General features: G+C 35.1%; 1 protein-coding gene across 1 annotated transcript; it reads right to left on the bottom strand.

The window, feature by feature from the left end:
* Positions 1-4,606: 4,606 nt before the first annotated feature.
* Positions 4,607-20,289, bottom strand: LOC117989760 (putative uncharacterized protein DDB_G0277255). Its single transcript, XM_034977172.2, has 4 exons — positions 20,113-20,289; positions 9,267-12,481; positions 6,617-6,731; positions 4,607-5,506 (listed from the first exon to the last, which is right to left on the bottom strand). Exons 1-4 carry the CDS (start codon positions 20,131-20,133, stop codon positions 4,607-4,609), a joined length of 4,251 nt encoding a protein of 1,416 aa, XP_034833063.2. The 5' UTR covers positions 20,134-20,289.
* Between the last annotated feature and the right edge of the window lie 991 nt (positions 20,290-21,280).

Genomic DNA, 21,280 nt, shown 5'->3' with positions numbered 1-21,280 from the left:
CAAAACGTTTTTTTTGTTAAAAATATATTTATTTATTTACTTTTTATTGTTTCGGGCAGTAAAAAGATTTATTCTATATTTATATATCTTTGCCAAAGGACTTTAGTAAAAATTATAAAGAATAAAATGTGCGTATACCACTTTGGTATAAAAAGTTCTTACGAATAAAATCTCCACTAGTTATTACCTACTGGAGTACCTATGTGTGATAGTTACTAACTATCCACTAATTGGTGCTAATGAGATCTTTGCAGTACATGACTGTTACTATGTGGACGTCACTTAAAGTAATTAGTAATCCTACGTTTATCTATTATTTTAATCATGTGACTTACAACAAACGCCATGGCTGTTAGCTAACCGCTTAAGCCAGCCCAAAAAAAGTTGTTGTTTTTAGTATCGAGGTTCGTAGGTGTGTGATATGATAACGTAACCGAACCACATATTTATAGAGTGATAGAGGTGGCTATTTCGTTATTACGCCCATGAATATATTATTATTTGGTCGGATTGCATGTCGCAGCGTGGGCCATTTATGGATTCTTAGGCAGGCAATATGCTAGATTAATCGCTAAAACTAAACAGATTAAGTATTTAATTTTGGAACTTAAAATTTTTCTTTGTACCTAATTCTATTTTTTAATCGTATAAAAATAAGATTTATCGTCTAAATTGCTTGCCTACAACAAAATAATATAAAATAAGTTTGCGGAATGCTATAATAACAGAGCCGGATCACAATATTACTTAAAAACCAAACTTTTTAAAATAAATTTTAAGCAAACTGCAGCTGAGTTTTTTTGCCAAGTTATTTTTATTTATTATTACTAAGCAGGGTCTGGTAGGGTGAACTGTGAACAAAGTGTCAACTAGCAATAAAACTTGCAAAAGTTAGCTCTGGCGAGTAACTTCCACGCAGTTTGCAATGTGTAAACACTCGTAGCAAGACGTCAACTTTTGCAAGTTTTGTATACTAAAAAACAATGACAGCTGAGCTGACTTCTGTAAGTTCCATTACTATTGAACACTTAGCATTAGTTCAATGTGTTAGATATATTATTTATTTATTTATTAACTAATTTTTCTCACCTTTATGAATAATTTAATGGCCTACAAAGAAAGCAATAAATAACATTAGCTAACTTTGAGCAATCCACCATAAAATTATTATCATATTAGAAGACAAATGGCTGGCCTATATCCCTTGAAAAGTTTCGATCAACCTATCGAATGACGTAACATGTCGCTCGTCCCTTTTATTAAGTAACCATTTTTAATGAATGACCGGTTTGGTTTCTATCAATTTCACCTGGCTCGTGGGAAATTACAATATAAATGAGCAATAAAATATAATCTGACCGATATTTTTCGGTAGGTATTTCCGGTTTACTTCTGGTTCTGTGTCACTTCTTTTACGTAATTGCAACGCAAAATGTAAATTTTATGTATTGCTCAATATTTCGCAATTGCAGTATATCGTCAACCTGTTGGAATTAAGATAAGTAGATCTTGATTGCGCTGAGAGGATTTTCTCTTTGTCATGCCGAATAGAGATTAGAGACCCAATTTCATGCTTCTTTTGTTGCATATAATAAAAAAAAATGTTGTAAAAATGCGATAAACTTAGCTTTTGTTCTAAACGGGTTAGTTATTTGGGTATATTACGGGTTACAAACTTGTTCCTAAACACTTCCTTCCTTTCCAACTTTAATCTACTTAAATAAAATGGTGAACGCTGATTATGGACAGGCCGCACGTGCCACAAAAATCGTAAGAGCTGCGCGTGCAAGAGTCTACCTACTGATTTCAGTAAGTACCTAGGCTCTTACTAAAAATGCGTTTGACTTCAGCAGTTTATGTCTCAACTACCTTGTTCCAACGTAGCATAGCTGTGACTCACGAGGATAGATGGACGGACAAATGGACTGGACTAAACTATAAGGGTACCTTATTTATATTTTATCTACATAAATAATATGCTGATCGCACATAAGGGACAGGTCACACGTGCCACATAAATCGTAAGAGCTGTGCGTGTCGTAGTCTTCCTAGCATTTTCAGTATGTAGGCTCTTACTGAAAATGCGTTTGACTTCAACAGTATCAGTGTCACAGTCACAAGTGACGCGTTGCTGTGCAGATGTGACTCACAGACGGACAAGACAAAACTGTTAAGATTCCTTGTTTTACTACGAAGACCTGAAACCGTTCATGTGCGAGTCAAACTCGCACACGAAGTGTTCCGTACCATCGTCATATTTAACACTATGTACTTTTTAAATATTTTTAATTCGCATGGTGGTCATTTTTAAAATCGCCATCATGGGTCTTTATTATTTTTGGCGGCAATAGAAAAAATACATTCTCGGTGAAAATTCCAACTCTCAACCTATTACGATTTATGAGATACGGCCCTTTGACACACGGCGGATAGACAGCGGAGACTTAAAATAGGGTCCCGTCGCGTTGGCACCCTTCAGGTAACCTTTAAAATTAGATAGTTAATTAGGTACTAGATTACAGACAGCTTACCTGTTAACAAATTTGTTAATATTTGATTTAGGTAGGTAGTATATTTTTTTTGTAATTTTTACTCCGCGACGCTAGCTATATTTAGCTATTGCGTAGATTGCGTAGCACGAAATTAATAAAAAAATAAATGTTACTATAAGAAATTATGTAAATAAATAGTTGATAGCTGGAACAACCTTCGGCTACATTTCTCTTGCCCAATTATATAATAAAATATACAATATACATATAAATTATGCCTAATTCATGTTAATAAGATCATAAATTATATATTTTATATATCTTTACATTTCAAAGTGTTTACTAATAAAGCGTTGTACAAATATGTATTTTATTTTTATTTACCTAATTTATATTTATCTTCCTAAATTATTTTTTTACAATTTTTATAGGTAACTAATAAATACTGAATAACAAGAGCTTTTCAAACGCTATGTTTTGACATTTATTGTATAGACAGAATTTATTGTACATATCAGGTAGCTACAATAATAAAGCTGTTTCTGTATTCGGCCCCTTATCTATAATCAAGCAAATGCTAAAACTAGTTTTTCCTAAAGAATAGTTTCGGAGAAGACCCGCACTTTCCTGAAGAATACTTAACTGTCGGTCACGCACATGATTTCCTTAAAAATAAATATTATTATGTTTTCAATTTGATGCATATTTTTCGTTCATGAAATCAATTTAGTCAAAGGTAGGTACTATTTATAATTATTTTTATATTTAGTAGGTATACAGAAATTGTTAACTTATTGTACCTGTAGGTAAGTGTATAATATCTAGACGTGCAACTTTCATTTTTATGAAAAAACTATTACGAGTCACAGGTCTATTTATTACATGTAGAGCCATCAGAAAATACCACTTTTGAATTTTTTGAGAATATGTCAGCAGATATATTATTATTATAAAGTCGAGTTTCAGTGTTCGTCGTCTTGAGACTGGAGACACTATGTTGTATTACTTTAATTCTTATACATCCAGTAACTAGGATGTTGTATAGAAAGCTGTAAGCTGAAAGGTCTGTTAATCAAACTTGTATGTTCTGGAAAATGACATTTTACCTATACCCTTCTAAGTTACACTAAAGGACCCTGAAATACAAATATCAGAATACTAGCTGCCCTGGCGAACTTCGTTCCGCCTAACAGTCGATTCAAATTTTTAAAATTTTTCTCTCCGTAAGAACCATCCTCGTACTTCAAGGAATATTATAAAAAAATAATTAACGAAATCGGTTCAGCTGTTCTCGAGATTTGCGATGACCAACACATTTAGTGATTCGTTTTTATATTATAGATTTTCTGGTTAAAAAAACTCTTGTAGGTAAGTGTGGGTAACGTATTCTATATAATATTATACTTATCAATATGTAATAAATATCCATCTTACAGCGACTAAAAATAACGGTAGTAATTTAATAATTTACTTTTGCCCGGTATTGGTATATTTTATTGAGATAGGTAATAGAAGATATTTATACAGCTACTCGTATATCTATACTACTGTAATATTATAAACAAGTCAAGTTTGTAAGTTTGTTTGTAGGGAGTAATCTCTGGAACTACCGAACTGATTTTGAAAATTCTTTCACCAGTAGGTACGTTGTTTCTGAGTGACATAGGCTATATTTTATTTTCAGAAAATAAAAGATCCATGCGAAAATTGAAATAAGCTATGAAATAAGCTAAGATCTATGTGATCTTCTTTTAAGTTTGGGGTCTTTACAAAATTAAAAATTAAATAAAATAAGGACAATACTAGTAATGCTTTGAATACATAGTTTCATTTCAATCTGAATTTATTTATCTGTTTATTGACTAATTATTCAGTAGAGGTTTACGGAATAAATAAAAGTATGAAATCTTTGGATAATCGTTTTATTAATGTAATAAATCCTATATTACTATCTACAAAACGAACAAAAAATCGAATACACAATTCACTACCTTAAATTAATGACTTAGTTATCACCCTACATTGCAGCCTCTCGATGAGCTTACAGGAATTATATTTACAGAACCCAAATCAGGTTGCATTGCGAATGAGCTATTTACAATTATGTCGTTTTTTTACCACAGGGACCATCCGTGGCCATGGTCATGGCTATGTCCATGTCCTTTGGACCATCCGTGGCCGTGGCTGACAGGCACGGCTTTGTGATGGAGGGTCCTAACCACAGGTACAGGGTAGGTCTTCACGACAGGGACTGGAACTTTAACTAAGTTCACCACTGGGACTTCCACGATTTTCTCAATGGGAACTGGGTGGTCTACTGGCACTTCGATAATTTTTTCAAATGGTATTTTCACGATCTTCTCGACTGGGTAGGGCACTGGCTTGTCAATTGTGACTTGTTGGATCTTAACTACTGGCACTGGAACTTTTCTAACTACTGGAACTTGAACGGGGTAGGGTTGAGGATATGGGACTCGCACGGGCTGTGGGTAGGGAACGGGAACTGGCTGGGGAACGCGGTGGGTTACCTCGCGAATAACCTGATAGGGCTCGTCGCGGACGCGGTATTGGGTTGGGGCACCGTGAGAGTTGGCGAGACCGTGGATTTCGTTGATCACTGGAGATCTGGGTCCTGGGGGAGGAGCTTGATCTCCGAATCCGGTTCCCGGGAGCGCACCACCAGCACCGATGGGACCAGAAATTATGTGTCCACCGATGCCGGAGCCCCCGCCAAAAGATACCCCAGTTACTCCCACAGCACCAAAACCACCACCGGAGCTGAAACCTCCACCGAATCCACCACCGTATCCACCATGACTGGAGTAGGTAGCAGATGGTAAAGATCCAACGGGGAATGAACTGGGCTCGAAACTTGATGATCCAATGCCGCTAGGTGCTGAGTGGCCGATGTCAGACTCTGGCCCTAAGCCGTGGCTTAGTTCAGCGTGGCTATTTCCATGTAAAATTCCAGCATAGCTGCTACTCAATAGGATGGCTAACGTCGTCAATTTCGTCTGAAAAAAAAAACTTAGTGTTAATCAGGATTCAATGATTCTAGAGATCAAAATTAAGTAGATGATCACCTCGATTACTTACAAAGGTAGTCATACTGTCTAGCTAAACGCTATCAGTCGTGGAAGGTTGTGTGTCGTACAACAAGCTGTGCTTGTTTGAGTTAATTCCGTCATTTCTTTCACATTTATATATTTGTGTCGCTGTAAGTCAAAACGACACCGAATTCGGGTGTGAATAACAGGTTGTAGTAGAGTCTGTCTCTCCTTGTCTAACGGATATAGTGGTCTTCTGAATTAATTCCACTGCCGGTTACTTAATATTATAATCTGGCCCACTAAACAAATGTAGGCGCATCGATTTGATTGCCTAATCAGTGAAGTGATGAAGAAAGCTTATGGCGTTTTCGTGTTAATATTTAATAAGGTTATATTTTTATACCAGTACCAGTTTAGCGCGTGGCATTGATAGTGCTAATTATTTTGATCGCCACTCGTTATACAGTATTAATATTCACATACTTACCTTAAATGTTTATGAGATAAACTTTTTGATCAATCATCATTGATTAAGTACCAAAAAATATAAAAAATCTACTGAGTTAGTATTGAAAATCTTATCTAACCAACATTATATTTGGCGATCAAACTTAAAATAATAATGTAATCCATACTATCCATAAGTACTCGTACTAACAGTATTCTAAATGAGAAAGTGTGCCTGTCTGTCTGTCTGTCTGCTAACGTTCCATGGCCGCTCTGTTTAACCGATTGTGAGGAAATTTGGTACAGAGCATCATCTACTTGCTACCGAGATAGCTTGCATTCTGGAAATAGACACATGATTTTTGAAAACTTAAATAATTACGTACGGATGAGCGATCTCGCGGGAATCATCTAGTTAAATAATATTTTATAAATTTATCTGAAACACCTTTGTAGCAATTAAGTACTCTGATTGTAGGCACAGTATATTGTATGCTCACGAAATAATTTTATAATTACTATTTGGCATAGACAGATGAGAAACCAAAAAAATATTAATCATTTCATTCACGCAACTAAAGAAATGGAGTGTCGGGTCGGTAATTTGAACAAAAATAATCACATTACATGTTTTGCAGAAGATCTGCAGTGGTCAACAGCCCGACTGAGGGTGATGCCAGTGATATGATCAGAAAGCGAGACGTACGCACACGCATGGTTTAAAGCTGGTTGCAGATTACAACTGTAACCCACGTGCCACGAAACGCACACGCATAACGTAATAAAAAAAGGAAATGTTTAAACATACCTAATTCTCATGGTGGATAGTATTAGTGGTAGCTTAATAGCCTAATGAGAAGCTGGGGAACAAACCGGTATAAAACTTGTGATAAAAATACTTTTTTTCTAATTCGGACTGGAGCAATACATACAATAAATACTGGTTTTAAAGCAAAACGACCCAAAACTGCGCTTAAATTGAGTCTAGAGATCGTGATAACCAATTTTTTGCTCCTCCTGGATAATTTTATTTCATGCAGTTACCTACACCGTTTTGTTCGCCAACGCCCCTCTTTATTGTATAAACCCAAAGCCAGTTCCGAGATGGGTCACAGATTTTGGAGGTTCCTTGCCTTTAAAACCTCACGGATTCAGTCACCATTTTCCGGCACGAAACTGTGATTGACCTCATCAGCACAGACTACATCAAACGCACCAAAAATGCGTATCGTGACTCGTGAGACAATAATGACTTCATTCATTGGATTATAATGCATACATTTTGATTTCTCACTCTTACGAAAAGTTTAGTGCTTTTAATTTAAAGGTGAATCATACTTTTGACATAGCAGTTGACACGTAGAGTTAAAATGGCGAGTGAGATCCCAAAATGTACGCACTAGCAAAACTTTCTTTACGTACGGCGCGCGTATCCGGCTCGCCACTAATATGCGACGAGCTGCTTGATTAAAAGTCCTCTTAATGATTTTCTTGTCTTGCAATAGTATTGCATTGTAGTACAGAAATTATTTACGATATTGTATTTAACATGTGGCGCTGCCATGCGGAAATGCAAGAGAAATGCATGGTAGAGAGTGCAAGTGAAATTTTTTTTTGTTCTCAACATTGTTAGTGACTTTTGCTAGCTAATTTTTTATAATTAATAAAAAAAATACGAAACATTTCATCACAGTTAATAACCTCATCTGGTGACAGAAGGACTGGTTAATTTTTGCGCAAAGGATCAGCCTGGCAGTCTAGCGCGGAAAAGCAGCTGGTATTCTTGGCACTATCCCACGCAGACATGTTTTGTATGTACATTGTACAGCAATTAAATAAGGGTTCTCAATAAAGCTAAATAGAAAGAAAAAGCTGAGCGACTGACTGATCTATCAACGCACAGTTCAGACTACTGGACGGATCGGGCTGAAATTTGCCATGCAGATAGCTATTATGAAGTAGACATCCCCTAATTAAGGATTTTTGAAAATTCAACCTCTAAGGGGGTAAAATAGGGATATGAATTTTGTGTTGTACTATCGGACGAAGTCACGGGCATAGGGTAGTAATAAATAAATTGATTTTGAAAAATTAATATAAAAGTAATTTGAAGCTATTATTATCAAATTGCTTATAGGTACATGTTTTAATATAATCGGAAACTCTATTTAACCAGTTGCATAGATATTGCAAAAATGAAAACATTTTCCTATTTTCCTCTTTTATTTGATGCATTGTTGTTATTTATCTAAGATTGCTCTTATCAGATACAATACGTCATAATATTTTGTTATGAATTACCATAATCAGAGTGAACTATTTTTGTGAATAATTTTGTCACTCTGTTGCAGCTGGTTAAGTTGCAATTACGCAATGGTAGGGGATTGGTCTTTATAATTAGATTTCAGCATTAAGAGAAACTTAACAAATATGTCGAGAAAATGGCTTACGCCGTGATGTCATGACCAATTCTAGCGAGAGAATACAATTAATGACTAGTTACGATTATCTCGCATGATATGTTGTGAGAAAGTATTATAATATTTTTATTTCTTAATAAGTCTGTTTTTATATTCGTACTACTTATTATGTTACAGTGATTTAGATTAGAAGATTTACTATTGGTACTCATGGTACCTATAGATCATAGTATCAAATACCAAATACAACGCGATTTCTTTATACTCAGGAACTACTTAGTCCTTGAGATCATTAATTAGTAATATGCAGATATCTAATTCTAAAGCTTCATTAGGAAATAAAAATTCTCAACCTTTCTTATGATGTTTTTAATAAAAACAATAACTTATATTTAAAAACAACAGATAAAACTTATTACAATAGGTAATAATATTAAAAATACTTATACATTAAAATTAATTCAATATTTACACGATGTTATTTAATTATTAATATATACTTTGTAAGCACTATTTTGAACTTACATCTAATAAAGCTTATTTATACACTTAATTCAAATTTTTCATTAATAAATGCCATCCTCAATATTACGTTATTTTATTTGTAGCACCCTTCGTTTTCAATATCAAAGAGTCAAGATAAAGTTTTGTGTGCTTTGTTATATTATTTACAAAAAGTGTTTCCAACGAGATATCTACTACCTAATGCGTAATTTAAAATACTCAGTACTGTGACAGTGTTCTTTGTAGTTGTTCATTGAATTTCAGCAGGCTTTGAAAAGATAATTATTTAAGTACATAATTATTATAAAGATGGAGTTTATGGAGATATGGTTTAAAGCATGAAAGTATATTACGTGCTTTCTTCTTCACTAATAATATCAGATTTTTCTTCAGCTACTGAGAGAGAACGCCTTATATTTGAAACATCATCACTTTCAAATAAAGGTTCCGTCTTATAAACTCGAAGCATTTTAGGCTTATTGACTCTTCGTCTATGACTGTTTTTTTCCTTCATATGCAGTCCTCTGTATCGTGAACTACGAGGTGGAGGAGGTTTAAGTAGTGGATATGGCTCGTCGACTTCTGCTTTTGGGTACTTTCTTTTATAAGAATGGCGGCTCAAATATGAACTACTCCGAAGTCTATGCCTGTCTGGAAGTGTTTTATGACTAGAACTAAATACACTTTTAGGTCTCTCATCATCTATATTTGCCGATATTGAATCTTCAGAATTTTCTGTTAAATCAGATACTTCCTGTCCATTAACTGCATCTTCTTCTACTACAGCGCCTATGGGATGATTATTAGATGAGTCCGTTATCGGAATATTTTCCGTATCTTCTTCACTACGTGAATATTTAACACCTTGATACGGTAGCCGTCCACTACTGTATATATCTAAATATGAACCAAGACCAGCACTAGAACCCAAAATATTATTGTCATTCTTGAACTGCATAAATTGCTGCAGTTGAGAGATATCCATTGGCAAAGGTTTATTTATATCTCCTCGTAAAGAGGTCATTTGGCTGTCATCAATAGCTGGTTTCCCTTTCAACATGTCTGCGACTAATTTGAGGTCTACATTAAAGGGGTTGGCTACTCTGAAACCATTAATTGATAATAAATTACTAGACTGAGAGTCAATTTCGGGTCTGTTCATATTTTGTTTATTTGATAACAATTTAGCGAGAACTTCAGCAGTAATATCTACATTATGATTGTCGACATTTTGATTTATACGTACGGGTAAAGGGCTAGGTATATTGGATTGCCCAAAATTAATGTTGTTTAAACTTGGAGTTAATCGATATGGTATGTCACTAAATTTTAGAATATCAGATGAAAACTGTGGGCGCTGTTGTTGTTGAATATTTGCCGATGAATGAGTATTATCTTGATGATTAAGAAGTTGATTTCCTAAGTTTGATTGTTGCGAATCACCAACGAAACGTTTATTTCCTGAATTCGATCCAAAATTATAAATTGATTCGGATGTTTGATGTTTCGCGTAATATGGTAGACTCTGTTCAAATTGTTTAAGCTTCTCCATGGAGTCATCCAGTTTAGATTTTAAATTAAATGCATACAAAGTGTCTCTATCTTTATTATTATAATAAGGATCAGGTCTCGAATATTGCTTCACATTTTGTTCTGATTGTTCTTTATTAAACCCAGGAAAACTGTACCTATTATTTAAATCAATTTCAAATTTTGTTTGTGAATCAGAGTTCTGCACGACATTTGATACATCTATTGGAACAATATTTTTCAAAGCTTTATCATGATCAAAAGGTTGTTTGTGTGAACTATCTGCAGTATCTTTTGGATTCATATAAAAAAATGGAGACGCTGTGACTAGTTCATTTTGCGTATGTCCCTGTAAATTTGAATGATCATTGTACAATTTATGTCTTTGTTTCTCGTTATTATGAAAAGAATTAAATGCGTAGGAATTTGACAGCAAATTGCTATTGTAATTGTTGTTTGTAAGATACTTATTAGCTTCTGATTGCTGTTGTTGTTGTTGTTGTTTGTAGTTTTCATGTGCCTTAGCAGCTGCCTTTGTGAATTCATCTACTTCTGATTTTTCAGTAACTGGTTTAGTATTTTGGTCAAAATTATACGGTTTTCTAGAATCCATTTGGAAACTCATTTGACTTACTGCTCCAGTGTCAGGTTGCACGCTATGTATTTGGTACTTAAAGAAATTATTGTTGGTCGATATTTCAGGCTCAAGTGAAGATTTTTTGTCTGATAATTTCCAGCCATAATCACCGTGAGAATACATTTCTTGTTGGCCTAATTCTGTCTTAGCATCTCTAGCGCGGTCTTTTAAGCTGTTGAGAAACTGGTAATCAGGTTGAGCATAGTTCAAATATATATTATTAGCAGATTGTAAACTACCAATGCGATGGTTATCGCTATTCGGTGAGTCCGTGTCATACCTGCCCTCTTGCTGATTATATTTAAAATTTTGATACTGTGTCTGAAAATTTTGTTCAGGCTTAGATAATGCATTGTAACCTGAATTTAAAGAACTTTGCCAAAAATCACGTGGACTTTCAGTATACGGTGTTGAGGTTGGTGATGCAGTGGTTGATGGAAAATTATTTTGATACTGACTATGCATATCGGGATACCGTATTCCAGTAGCGGCGTTGTCATAATGATCAATTTGCATTCTTTTGTTTACATCGTTATTGTTTTCGTAACTAAGAGAATTACTTCCAACAGTTGTAACTCTATTGTTGTTATAATCATAGGTTGCTGAATGAATATTTGAAAATGGAGAAGATACGTACTGCTGAGAACTTTGAGGACTAGAAACGTACAATGATGAGGAACTGGATGCATAATTATTAGCAGGTGTCTCTAAGTACTGATTATTTGGTAACGAAGTGGACATGTAGGGTGGGAGGGGTGTACTATGCGCGTTTTCAGTATTGTATGAATTTTGGTTACTAAATTGATAAGTGTTAGTATTAGATTGATAACCAGGAGTGAATGACTTAGGTTCTAAAGTAGAAAATTGATTAGATTGCTGATTTATGTCATAGTTTGACGCCGGTAGTGTAGAATATTGGTATTGCGGTTGGGGGGTGGCTGTGTATGGAGATGCAGGAACTTGAGTTGAAAATTGCTGCTGTGTTTGTTGTAGCTGCTGCTGTTGTTGGTATTGGCTTTCTGCTCTCATTTGTTGGAGAAACTCTTCAGGTGGTAATGAATACTGCAGTGCTGAATATTGGTTACTAGCTGCTGTGCCGCTATCTTGTGAAGTATTAGCGTCTTGTAATGATCTCTCTTCTTCCTGATGTTGAAAAGGATTTTTGATCCTATAAACCTTCCGACTTCTTCCTGCTCTACTGTAATCCCCGGTATTGTACACATCATCATTTACGTACTGTGCACCTGAAGTTAACTGACTGCTTGGTTCTCTTTGGAAATTGGTACTATAACCTTCTCCTTGGCCGTCAGAATACTGTTGTAATCTAAGGAGATCTTGATTGAGGTAACCTTCTTGACAGCAGCCTCTCTCGACGAACGAATATACCACTAGTATCCATATCTGAAACAAAGAACAAAATATCTAAATCTCTAGAAACACTTCATGCATTTGTAGCATTTATAATGTAGTCCCAACACCTATGTAGTCCTTTTATATATGCAGAATATCTTTTGCCCGCGACTCCGTGGGCATGGACTACACAAATTTCAAACTCCGGTTTTAGGTACCCCTTCAGGGATCGAATATTCATAAATACTTTCTTAGCGGATGTCTAGTCTTTGAAATTTCAGACTGATCCGTCCAGTAGCTTGAGCTGTGCGTTGATAGATCAGTCAGTCAGCTTTTCTTTTTATATAAATATAAAATATGGAAAATATCACTATTAAAATATCCAGAAATTCTTTATTAGAGCAATATTCTTATTAAATAAATAATTCTTCTGTCGATTCTTAAATTATGTAGCTTAAATAGAAAATGTATGTGAGTAAAATAATAAGAAAACAACAAAATGAAAGTCAAAGTCCAATGAGGCTTTCATGATTCACCTAGCGAACATTAGTTACGGCCTCCGAGCCAGAGGGCGTAAGGGCAAACTATAACCTCGGATCGGAGGATGCCGTGGGTAAGATTGAATAGCATAATGCCTTTAACATGGTTGAGTAATAACTACAATTATCGGCAGACCTTTAAGAGAGCTGTGAAAGTGAACGCTTAAAATAATAAAGGTAAAATAACATAGCTACTAAAAGCTAAGTGAATATTTATCGATTTTAGAAACCTGCGACACCTAGGATAATGTTACTTGTTTTTATAACCTCACCTGGTTTTCATTCTAGATTTATTTATGAACTAGCTTATTCTCGCGACTTATTCCTCGTGGAATACACAAATTTCAAACCTCTATTTTACCCCCTTAGGGGTAAAATTTTCAAAAATTCGTTCTTAGTGGATGTCATAATAACTACCTGTATGCCAAATTTCAGCCCGATCCGTCCAGTAGTTTGAGCTGTGCGTTGATAGATCAGTCAGTCAGTCAGCTTTTAATTTTAGTTTTTAGTCAATAATATTCTGCAAGATTTATATTTATTAGACCAGTCAGCCAAAAGATAGAGGTGCGTGCCCGGGATCGAACCCCGGAGCCCATAGGAGGCTGACGTCTTAACCTTCGCTTCGCTTAGCCAACCTGCTTACAATTACCGAAGAGGGAAAATTACTTTGGGAAAGTGAACGAATAATGCAGGTGAGCTCTGAGCTAGGTCAGGTCTATCGCGATGGACAGTGTTTAGAGCATTTACCTAGATCTTTATCTTGATACCAAGGGTTCAATTAAAATGCAGCGGAAAATGCAGTAGGAATTTAAAACTTAAGTCTTTCTTCTAAAACATCGTGACAGATTTTTATTATACCTACTCGAAAAATGATTTAACATTTATCACTGCTCGTATTTAGGTGCGATATAAATCTATCGGTATCTAACTGTAACTTGACGAATACTCGAAGCTTTACTATTGATATAGAGTCCTAAACAGTTTTTATTTTATCAACAACACAGTCATGATGAAACTCAAACCCGAATAAACCAGTTTTCATTCAAAAGAAGCCGCATTGAGGTCGGTCCGGACCGGAGTAAAGAAACTGGAAACAAAATAACGTGTCAAAGATTTCTACACCCGTATTTTCACGCGGGGGGTAATAACGACAACGATGCATTTCTAAGCTTCATGTGAATATTCAATTAAAACAATAACAGCTAAAATAGGTAATGTAAACATTTTCTTTCATAAATCATTTCTTCGTTACAGCTATGAGATAACTTCTTTAATGGCACTCATTTATCATGCACGAACATTAAATTTCATGCATGATGGCCATGCATATTTTCAACTGCACGCATGTTTATTGTTCCGATATCTACACTTTGTATTTCAGAGTGGTAAGTCTCATTTCTGCCTCTATCTCCCTAAATACCTTAAACACCAAGGTATTACCTAACAATCAAAATACGTACCCAAGTATCTCAATGAAACCCTCTTTATTCTTTGAAGGCAGATATTATAAGTAACTTTGACTAATATTATAAGATACTAGCTGATGCCCGCGACTTCGTCCGCGTGGAATTAGGTTTTTTAAAAATCCCGTGGGAACTCTTTAATTTTCCGGGATAAAAAGTAGCCTATGTCATTCTCCAGGTCTTTATGTCCATGCAAAAAATCACGTCAATCCGTTGCACCGTTGCGACGTGATCGAAGGACAAACCAACAAACCAACAAACAAACACACTTTCGCATATTTTATAATAAGGGTACTGATTATAAGATTTAATATTACTGGTTTTCCGGAACTATGTATAATCTTACGCATCTAGAAATCAAATGCATATTATTAACCGACTTCAAAAAAAGGAGGAGGTTCTCAATTCGTCGGAATCTTTTTTTTTTTTTTTTATGTATGTTCCCCGATTACTCAAAAACGCCTGGACCGATTTTGAAAATTATTTTTTTGTTTGAAAGGGTATACTTCAAAGTTGGTCCCATTTCAATTTGGTGAAGATCTGATGAACATCTTCGAAGATAGATACTGGAACCCCTCAACGGATAAGAGTAAATTGCTCGCGATCAGTGTAATAGCTTAGTAAACAGTAGATTTTTAACCAGTCATAGCATAATTTCATGGGGCCACTAAAAATTGTGAAATAAAATTTTTTTACAAAAAAAATAAAAACCGACTTCGTTACATAAACACTAAAAATTGAAAAATAATTTAATTTATTACCGAATATATTATTTATACAAGAGTTAATATAGTTCCATAATAATATTTTTTGGGGTCGGTGCCAATGAGGTGCCATTGTGGAGTCCCATAAAAATATGAAGTCTAGACGATTCGCGCAGCTAAAGCTGTTACTTAGTTTTACTAAACTGTTAAGTTTGTTGTTTAAAACTTGTTTGTTTAAACTGTTAAGCTGTGCTTGCTAACAGTTTTTCACACTTTTGAGAACATTTGAGAACCGTTGAGAACTCTCAGGGATGCCGGTTTACTCACGATATTTTCCTTCACCGATAAGTAAGTAAAGTAATAATTACTTACCATGACTGGATTGGTTAAAACACTTCAGCCTTTATAGCCGTAGAGACGTGGGTTTGTATGTGTGAGAAAAATTGCTAGAAGAACCTAGGTAAATATATTAAAACAGTTACCTAGTAAGGTACCATTTTCTTGGCTTAACACACGCTTTGGTTACACATGTTTTGATTACTTTTACTTTCATACAATACCCGATGCAATTTAATTCGTATCCTATACCAAATACATTTGAATAATGCCTTATAAAGCCCAGGTTTTCCTAACTGATACCATCTCAATTCAGTGAGGTACCGGTTATTTACCGTTAGAAAGTACTTCGATTGAACTGACGAGTCCGGTGAAGGATAGACAAAGAGAAGTTAAAGGGCATCACGACATCCAGTATCGAACTTAAGTAGGTACCTACTCGGAACAACGTGGTAGTATTTTCACTGTCCTTTGATCACGATTAAAGTATATAGGTATATACTGGTAGTGAAAGTACACGAAATGACATTAGGTACTTACCTGTATTTTACTAATGCATTATTGTCTTCATTGAATAGTACCTATAGAAGAATAGGCGAAACTAGCTGACCCGCCCCAGCTTCTTTCGACTGGAATATCTAAAAATCCTTAAATACCGTAAAGAGAAACCTAGAGAAAATTTCCTAGTTTCTAGACCTAATAAATAAAGTTTAGAACTGCTGAGTTTCTTGTCGGCTCTTCTCAATAGAATTTTCTTTCCGAATTGGTAGTAGTGGACATTATTTATCTTACATGAAATAAATAAATTTTGAATGTAAGTAACTACCTACCAGTACCGACAGTACCTATCTAATACGTTTATACTTTATACCTAGGCGTTCTCTGCAACTCGCTTGATAATATAGTTTTGACTGTGACGCCAATCCAGCACTTTGGGTCCCTAAATTGAGTTGAAAGACGGATCCATAACATGTTAATACCATAGATGGGAAAGTATCTAGTAGTCTGTCTACCTGTCTGTAGATAGGTATATCTGTTCTCTTTCCACGGCTTAGCAGCTGAAACGTTCTCGGTGAAATTCTTTCTTCTTTCTTGTTTTTATTGATTTCTTTATCATTATTCTTATTAAACTTGTTTTTTGCCTAAATATACCCTATGTGTATTATCTTGTATGTAACATTAGCCCTATGAATCTTTAAAATTATCTTATCTACCTATTTCATAAATACCAATGCCACTGTGTACAAATGGGCGTTCTCCAAATAAATATTGCGTTTTTTGAATATATTTAGTAATATGAAATCCCATTAGTTTTGATTTCATAAGATAGTTTTGTCACACGATTATAGAAATTCTTGATCTATAAAGTCATAACAGATAGAAAAGAAAAATAAGAACTAAGTAGGACTAGTATACACTCTTTTTCAAAAAAACTGACACTTTATACAAATAAACTGTACGAGCCGCTACCATAAGACATTCCGAACCAGTAGTAGATGCATTTAACGATTTAAAAGTACTAGTAAAAGTTTAATTGAATAAAACATAATATTTTGATTTTTATTTTTTTGTAAGAAATGATTTCTTCAGAACACAGTATTTGTATAGCGTTCTTTTGGTCTTAGTAGCATTCGCCATCCGGCGTCAGTCTCGCCACATATTGAAACCAGAGTTTCATCAGGGAAAGTCCACTACTCAAGTTTGCTTGTGTCCAGGATGCACGAAAGTTTCTTGCACATCTCAAACGGGCGATCCGCAGCTCACAGAGTTTAAGGGCCTCCTTAGCTGGCCACCGACTGTGTATATTGGTAGCTAGAAGCTTCCTACTCAGCGCCTGTAGGCTTGAGCTACTCGTACCTATTTCTAGGTTTTTGGGGTACATAGTAGGTAGACAATTCTCCGGTTCTAAAAATCTCTCGTCCTGTGGCTCAGTGGAATGTTTTCTCCTAGATCCTTAGCCTCCTCTGAAGAGAACCTTTCTCTTAACATCGAGTTCAGATGCTTTCTTTCAAGTTATTCCATGCCATACCTACTAAGAAAACTTTTATACTAAGAAAACTCTGTAGGTAATACTTGTAATGTATATGTAATCGAAAATACGACGAAAAGGTACGTAGTGCCCCGTCCTTTAGTTTGGCTCGTCTTGGCGGGAGCACTGCCGTGCCCCCTGATAGTAATGTACTTAGTAAGAAATTATTGTCAACTAAACAAAAAAAATCAAAACCGCCGGTTTTTCGCAAAAGGGCTTATATTTGCTGTTGAAAATATTACCCATAAATGTATCCTATCTACAACTACATTCTTTTAAGTATTTACAGAAAATAAAAGGTCTCATAATTTTTAGGCGTAACGGAACTCACTGGTAGAGATCTCTTATAGAGATAAGTGCTTCCCTGTCTACTTTTCTTTTTCTCTTTATTGTAACTGTTTCTGGTACAAATAAATTAAATTAAGACTTTACCCTACGACTTGCATAATATCAACGTCTCTAGAAATTGTATATTTTGCATTTGTTCTCACTTGGTTGGTACGCATAACGTACCTACACTGCTCACTAAAAATTTCTGAAATCTCTGTCTTTCTCAAAATCGACCCGAGCGAAGACGGGGCTGTTCCGCTAGTTTAATAAAAGCTAGTTTTCACACAAAATAACATTCGTTATTTCTAAGACAAATTAATTGAAAACAGCATCTTACAGATAGTAGAGTTGACAAAAAGAACTTTCAAGCCCTTCAAATAAGAAACCCTATTAAAAAATTTATTACCCGTGCTTGATTGCATAAAAAACAGTAGGTACCTACTATGTTCAAAACTTTTATTATCTTATGTAAAGTTTACAAAGATTTATGTGTTGCTGTTGCTCCAAATGGAATAATATGTCCCTTATATGGTACTAGTTATGTAATACCGAACTTATTCTACATAGAAAGTAAACTTTACTTGAAGATTAATCGTTTGTTTGACCGAAATCAACAAAAAACAAGGTCGTATAAATAAATACGCGGTGATAGCCCAGTGGTTAAGACGTCCGTCGGCTTCCTATTCGGGGGTCGGGAGTTCGATCCCGTGCACGCAGCTTTAACTTTTTGGAGTTAAGTGCTTTTTAAGCAATTAAATATCACTTGCTGGAATGAAGGAATCCTGCATGAGTATCGTGAGGTAACCTGCATGTCCAAGATGTCCCAATAATGTACTCAAAGGTGTGTGAAATCTGCCAATCCGCACTTGACCAGCGTGGTGGACTATAGCTAAAACCTTCTCATTCCGAGACGAGACTCGTACTCAGTAGTGAGCCGGCGATGGGTTGTTGATGATTATGGTAATAAATTGCAACTGTTTTGGCTTAACATTCGAATACTGAACAGTCATTTTAATTTAATCTGTTGAATAATAATATACTATTTACTATATTATATAAATAACATACAACACGACGAATAAAACAAATCATACCGTAGCTAGGTACAGATACAATAGTGTACGCGGCACGAGATTCAGCTTGTTATTGATAGGTAGATATAAATCTTGAACACTTAATGATATGTGATAGACGTATTTGTTCTAAAATGAAAGTAAATATTAGTTCTCTACTAGTATTTTTACATATTAATTAGTAGATAATTATTATGCTTTAATCTAAGTTACGCATGATTTTATCTTGTTAATTGGAAATATATACAACTCGCGCACGATTTTGCTTGATTAATTAATAAAAACGCAACTAAGATATTATTATAACAATTAATTATTAATAGGTATTATATAAGTGCCTATAGTACGCGACAGGTTGAGATGGCAATCGGGGTATGAGGTGGGGGGACATTCCGCACACCTGCGTGTCACCAGCGCTATCCCGCACCGGATTAGCGCGTCCGCGTGAATTAAGGTTTTTAAAAATCCCCTGGGCACTCTTTGATTTTCCGGGATAACAAGTAGTAATACTTCCCGTCTTTTCAACTATCTCTAAACCAAAAATTAAGTCGATTGGTTGCTTAGTTAGGCCGTGAAGGAAGAACAAACAAACAAACACACTTTCGCATTTATAATATTAGTATGGATGTATACCAAAAAAGCTACATATTTGACACTCCATTTCAACTTTCTTATGTACCTACCTATACCAAAAAAATTGACTCTCCATTTCAAAAATAGCCTGAATACCTACCTAATGCGGAATTAACACTGCTTACACATACAACTTTTAATTCAAAATTCCTAAGATATTTGTTAAGATATTTTTATTAAAATCATCATTTTAATTTTCTGGTAATGAAAATCTTTTCACTATGGAAATCTTCACCTACCTTCTTACTAGAGAGTCTACAGGCTCAGATATAATTAAATAATAGACCAATTCTACGAATTATATTAAAACAATAAACAATTCAACAAGAACTTAATAATTTTAACATAATATATCTACTCGTAAGTAGGTAATATTTGTTGTATAAAAACTTGGTGTAGTCTTAGCCATGGGGCTTGTAAATGGCTCCTATTTTATGAATCAATTCTGCTCACTTCCCCTCTTATTAAACAGCCGACAACATACGGACGGACACAGACGGGCTAATGTTCGAACTCCACTAAATAATAAATATAGGTGCTTACCTACTTCAAAAGTAAAAATATGCTTAACTTACCATTCGACGTACAGTATTCATCTCGTACAATTGATATAATATTATATCAGCACAAACAATCACAGTTCCAATATCCAATATTATCACAACATTGTACACATACACCAAAATCCGATCGCGGTACTTCGGGATTTATGGGATCCTCTGAAATTATCAAGGGTGTAGTATTTAGTGAGGCAAGCAATGATCAAATGAAGTTCAAGGATAGTTAGTGTCAGGTTTATATACGGGGGTAGCGGAGCGTGGAGTTGCATCTGTGTGCAGCGGTGGGTGCAATCGCCACTATGTACAATGCACACTTAAGTGACAGGAACTGCTTCTCAAAGTGTGGGCCTCGCCTTCAATTTATGGGGTCTTGGTAAGAAGCTTGTCTGAATGCCTTTTTTAATGTTGTATAGAATCATCATCTTTGCGGAAGTCCATAATATACAATGAATCAATGAATGAATTAATGCACAATTACAAAGTGCAATTGCAATGTAAGGTCTACATCTCCTGAGGATGCTTCGGTATCGGGGCGAAACGTGCGTCGAGTGTGTTTGGGATTTGTGTGGTGGTGGTGCGTATTGCTTGCCTGGTGGCTGCTTCTTCCTGCGTGTTTAGCAGTGGGAGAGCGGGCGGTGCATTTCGCATGCTGCATGTTGCACCATACAGGTTCGACCTGTTTCAGCGGATTATAGCGAATTAAGCTTTTGGTTCATTTAATGTTTTTTTATCTTAATAATCTTAAGGTTATGAAAATACTATAAATCATAAAAAGTTATGTACGTCTTATTCCTCTTCTGAAAAGCGTCGAATTTGAGTTTTCACTTTTTAACTAGAGACACCAATTTGTAATGCTTAAATAATATACTAATAAAAAATTATCATATTGTACACATTTAAAAAATATTTAGAAATTAACTTTTACTCGCGACTTCATCCCCTGTAGAACTCGGGGATAATGTCTATCAGTGAAAGAACTTTCAGAATTGAATCATTATTTCCGGAGAGTACTCCTACATGCAAACAAATACTTCTTTATAATATTAGTAGGTAGGTACTAAGAATAGATAAAATAACGTCACAATATTGAGCATAAAAATAGAAATAATTTTGAGAGAAATGAAAAAAGAAGCTCTGAAGAAAACCATTATATTTTCAAAAAGCTTAACAAGCTTCGTGTATC

The sequence above is a fragment of the Maniola hyperantus genome, chromosome 16, assembly GCF_902806685.2.
Source record: "Maniola hyperantus chromosome 16, iAphHyp1.2, whole genome shotgun sequence".
In the NCBI taxonomy this organism is placed as follows: Eukaryota; Metazoa; Arthropoda; class Insecta; order Lepidoptera; family Nymphalidae; genus Maniola; species Maniola hyperantus.
This window is presented reverse-complemented; position numbering and strand designations above follow the sequence as displayed.

Excerpts from the sequence above, each read along its gene's own strand:
- LOC117989760 (XM_034977172.2), bottom strand. The coding sequence starts at position 20,133 with ATGAATACTGTACGTCGAATG. Across the intron at positions 6,732-9,266 it reads ATTAGTGAAGAAGAAAGCAC|TTGTAATCTGCAACCAGCTT; the intron begins GTAATATACTTT and ends CGTGGGTTACAG. Across the intron at positions 5,507-6,616 it reads GCAGATCTTCTGCAAAACAT|ACGAAATTGACGACGTTAGC; the intron begins GTAATGTGATTA and ends TTTTTTTTTCAG.